The sequence below is a fragment of the Siphateles boraxobius genome, unplaced genomic scaffold (assembly GCF_051911475.1).
Source record: "Siphateles boraxobius isolate OS27281-9 unplaced genomic scaffold, OSU_SipBor_1 56, whole genome shotgun sequence".
In the NCBI taxonomy this organism is placed as follows: domain Eukaryota; kingdom Metazoa; phylum Chordata; class Actinopteri; order Cypriniformes; family Leuciscidae; genus Siphateles; species Siphateles boraxobius.
This window is the reverse complement of record NW_027509182.1, coordinates 2,783,394-2,787,974: the sequence shown is the minus strand read 5'-3', so window position 1 is coordinate 2,787,974 and position 4,581 is coordinate 2,783,394. Positions and strand designations below refer to the sequence as shown.

Genomic DNA, 4,581 nt, shown 5'->3' with positions numbered 1-4,581 from the left:
TATGATTTTTCTGCTAATAGTTTAAACATCATGGCACTCTTATGTTTACACAGTGGGTTTTGAATGGATGACACAATATCAAACCAAGCCTTAAAATAAATGCTGCTTGATTTGATATTTTGTCATCTGAAGCTGTACACACTATATCTGCATCCCACATCCGAAAGGATCCTCCATCATCTTCCAGTGCTTCTCATTTTGTATGACTGCGCAGCAAGGAAGTGGATGTGTGAGATGAGAGTGATGCTGGTGGTTAGCTGGGATTGTGGTTGTTTTGTGTTGAGCAGATACTGAACAGATGGGTCTCTCTGTGTGGGAGCCCAAAACACTTCTGCACTGCTTGAGTTTTAAAGGATGACCAGTCATGCAGGCCAATACAGATTTGGACTTCGTGTGGGTGATTTCTTCCTCATAGCACATTCAAATCATCACTGAAAGTGGCATATTTGAAAAATTTAAGAAAAAGTTCCTCAATAATGCACATTAAGTCACAATCTGTAAGGGGATTGCTGCCATCCAAATGAAAGAAGACTGCAGTAAACTTACATGGTTCAGTGGTGTGGGGTAATAAATGCTTTAATAAAACATGTTTTTTCATAACTTTAAACAGCACTTCCAAAAAAGTACTTCAGATTAGATGGTAATGCCATAGTACTTTTGATATAATCTACCAAGGATAGGCAAAAGTATTGGGGTGGTTCAAGATTGCCATATTCATGAAAACTGGAAGTAACATAATAAAACAATAATGGTAATCATTCTGCCAGACACTATTTTAAAAACAAACAAAATTAACTTCAACAAAAAATCTTACTATAATTCACATTTTGTCCAAAATTAAATATCTATATTTTGTATAGTAATGCGTTTTTGTTCGTTTAATGCCCATGAAAAAAGTTTAGTGTGTCAAATCTTATTGGACTTCATTTGACTTTATGCAAAATATAATTTCTTATTTGGGGCATTGTGTTCATTTTATTGAATTTTGTCAGTAATTTGTAAGGCTTCTATGGCTTGTATTTTTTATTATTAATTTATGTAATAAATATAATTCATAACAATCTATAAAAAAGTGATATATAATATAAGCACTTTATCGATATGCATTCCATACTAATCCATATAGGGAAGACGCCTGACAAGTTGACAAAATGTTGCTGTCACTTAGTACTAGCACTAGCTAATACTAGCACTAGGTACTATGTTGGTTTATAGCTATTTGATACACTTTTTTTTCTTATATTAAACAATAAAACAGATTAATTGACTTATCCTTTTATAAAATAATTTTGGTAACAGCATTGAGCCAGACCAATATAATAAACTAACTAACCGGTTTCACAGACAAGGCTTAAACCTAGTCCCAGACTAAAATGCATATTTGAGCTGTTTTAACTGAAAGTAACTTGTGCTGACATATCTTAAAATATGTCAGATGCAAACCAGTAATGTTTTTTTTTCTAGGGCACATTTATAAAAGCTACTTAAATGCCCTAATCGAACTAAGCCTAATCCTGGCTTAATCTAACCCTGTGAAAACCGTGACTAAACCCGGAAAACCGTGACTGTCTGTGAAACTGGGACTAAAAGTTATAAAAATTGATACTATCCACCTTATTCTGCTCTAAACAATGGGCGCCGCCATGACGACGACTCCGGTTGCCTACTTCCGGTTCGTACTGTATTAGCAGTGAGAGAATGAGTTCAGGCTCTACATGTGCTGTTGTTGGTTCTTTTAACAATTCAAAGAAGATAAAAAAAACTTTTTAGAAACTGGGTGCTTTGAGCATAAGATAAAAAGGAGAGAATGCGTATCAGCTACATTCAATACCAGAGAGTAGACGTTTTTGGTTAGCTGCGCTAAAACTGAAGCATCCAACGAAAAAGGTGTAATACGTTACCAGTAGGGATGGGCATTTCAAGCAAAAATAATATTCGAAGATCGCTGGGTATTATGCAATTAATATTCGAGAATCGCACCCCTCCATCACATCACGCACACATGCATGTAAAGGCTATAGGCTACACACCAGAGCACATGAGCAAAGCGGAGCAGTGTGACACTTAAATATAAGTTAAACAAAAAAAAAACTAAACATACGTTTTATATTTAAGTTTCACAATATAATGTTTTTTTTTTAAATTTATTTCATCTATGTTGATTATATGAAAAGGGAACCGCATAAGATGAGTCATATGATCATAAGATGCTCAATATATCGGAAAACATTTGGAATGGCTCAGACATGATTTTGACCACTTATCAAGTTTTTTTTGTAGAAAGCCTTTCTTTAAAGTGAATTTCGTTTAGTTAAATTGTATCTTCATTTTTATCAATGTTTTATCAACAAATTGTCTGGAATAATAAATAAGAAGCACAAATAGTAGATATACAGGACACGGAGGCGCGGGCGCGTGAACTGGAGCGCGTCTTATTAATCAACGAAACTCAGCGTTGCCTCACATACATGATAAGTATATCTATAGAAAGCTTGAAATGTGTACTTTTAAACAAAATAATTAAAAACGAGAAATGGGCTGCTCTCTGCTTATGTATTGGTTAATTCGTATGAAGTGTGCATTTCTCTCTATAGGCGCGTTCACTACTGAGAAGATGGCGAGTCAGCATCATCAAATTTATCTTTACAGTCGACACTTACAGAAAACACTAGTTATTAATAAGCAATTCAAATGTTTAATGCATAATCATTACTTTTGCCGGGTTTTTTGTGTCAAGCTTATGCGTGCGTTGAGATGCAGAATAGGCAATATATTACGAAAACGCTCATTATGGTTTAGCATTCTCTCCCATATAGTATACATAACTTCCAACCCAACTTCAGTTGTGCATGGGCAGGGGCAGCCCTACTTATTTCACATATTTTCTAACCAGCACATCACTGCGACGTTCTGAGCAAGCGGCGCCTAATCTTCATAAAGCTTAGAACCGGAAAAGGACAACCGGCTCACGGTTCAAACCCGCAATGAATCATGGGTAAATTCGCTAACCAGGAAAAAGGTGGATAGCCTACTAACATCACCAATTTGGAAATTAGAATTTGGAATACATTGGAATACAATATGGTTTGTATTGTTATAGAACTAAATAAGCGTTTGCCCTTTATCAATAGCCTAGGCACCCGTGCAGTGCACTGTTGCTATGGTTACCTCAGCGATCTGTTAGCGAGCGAAAATATTTAGCGCCCTCTTTTTGTTTTAGTTTCTGAAAACGTTGTTTCAAAAACGCAGTTGAAAATAAATGTAAAAAAAATTGGGTTGGTAATCTGTAAATAAAATAAGAAGTCTGATTTGGGGTGAAATAACCTTTTTTCATTTCATGGCAGAGATTCCCCCAGCTGCATGTAGCCTATTGAAATCTGCCAATTATTCATTACATAGACAGAAAAGGTGTCGTTTGTTAATAAAAAAAAATTAGATGAAATCGATATGTTTAATAACTATCTGACATTTATGGTATTCATTTTGTATATTTCATATGGTATATCATTTATAATGATATCTAACTGAAAAATATACCAGAGTAGTTATGTAATATGTGACGTCCATTGAATCCAGGTAAATATCTCGCTCGCTCGCTCTCTCTCTCTCTCTCTCTCTCTCTCTCTCTCTCTCTCTCTCTCTCTCTCTCTCTCTCTCTCTCTCTCTCACACTCTCACACACACACACACACACACACACACACACACACACACACACACATCCTCAGCGCCCTACATAGGCGACAGTAAGACCCAGTGGAAGCCGCGCGCGCCCTGTTCAGGGAGAGCGACATGACAACCGTGATCAACTGACGATACACATTCACGGCCACTCAGCGCACCTCACCAACACACATTACAGGTAATGGCAAACTCTTTCGGAAATCATGTATATCATTTGCCTCTCTAGATTGTGTGCCCGCTTTTACCACGCCATTTCTTGACGTTGTTGTTTCTGAACAGGTCGGCGCTGCGCTGATAGTGAACTAAAGCGCTGGAGATGCTGAAAGTGACAATGCCCGCTTCTAGAGCCGCTCCTGAATACTGGATCGATGGATCCAAGAAAGAGACGCTGGCGGACTTCTATGAGCTGGAGTCTGAATTGGGACGGTAAGTGGGTTGCAGCAGTAGGCTACTGTGAGTTTTGTGGGTGGATGTGGTGCATCTTTGAAAATAAGCAGATTTGCAAACGCTTATCAAAGACAATTCATTTCTTGGACCCCTAACAAAATATAGGCTAACGTTACCACAATATGTGCGTCGCGGCCGGCAGATGTTGGTTTATGGTTTATAGTTTCTAATAAATATTAGACTATTTTGTGTGTGTGTGTGTGTGTGTGTGTGGACAAAATAGCCTATTATTTTAATCATTTTAATAGTAATTTTGGTAAAACTGTTGAATAGTTGAGCTTGACAAACGCAGTCAACACTAAAATGTGTGTACAATTTCTTGTTAATTGACCAGTATGAGATCTAATAGTTGTCACTCAAAGAATGTGGTGTTTGTGTAGCCTTTTTATTGTAGGCTGCGTTCATGGAAATAGCATTTGACCTAAATTTTGCTGTCATTTTTAAATATAGG

General features: G+C 36.9%; 1 protein-coding gene across 1 annotated transcript in view; it reads left to right on the top strand.

The window, feature by feature from the left end:
* The first annotated feature begins 1,678 nt into the window (after nucleotides 1–1,678).
* camk4 (calcium/calmodulin-dependent protein kinase IV) overlaps nucleotides 1,679–4,581 on the top strand; it is a 67,106-nt gene continuing 64,203 nt past the window's right edge. Inside the window, exons 1-2 of the mRNA XM_077206389.1 lie at nucleotides 1,679–3,861; nucleotides 3,963–4,109. Coding sequence (XP_077062504.1) covers nucleotides 4,000–4,109 — 110 coding nt within the window. The 5' untranslated portion in view covers nucleotides 1,679–3,861; nucleotides 3,963–3,999. The remainder of the gene's footprint in view (nucleotides 3,862–3,962; nucleotides 4,110–4,581) is intronic.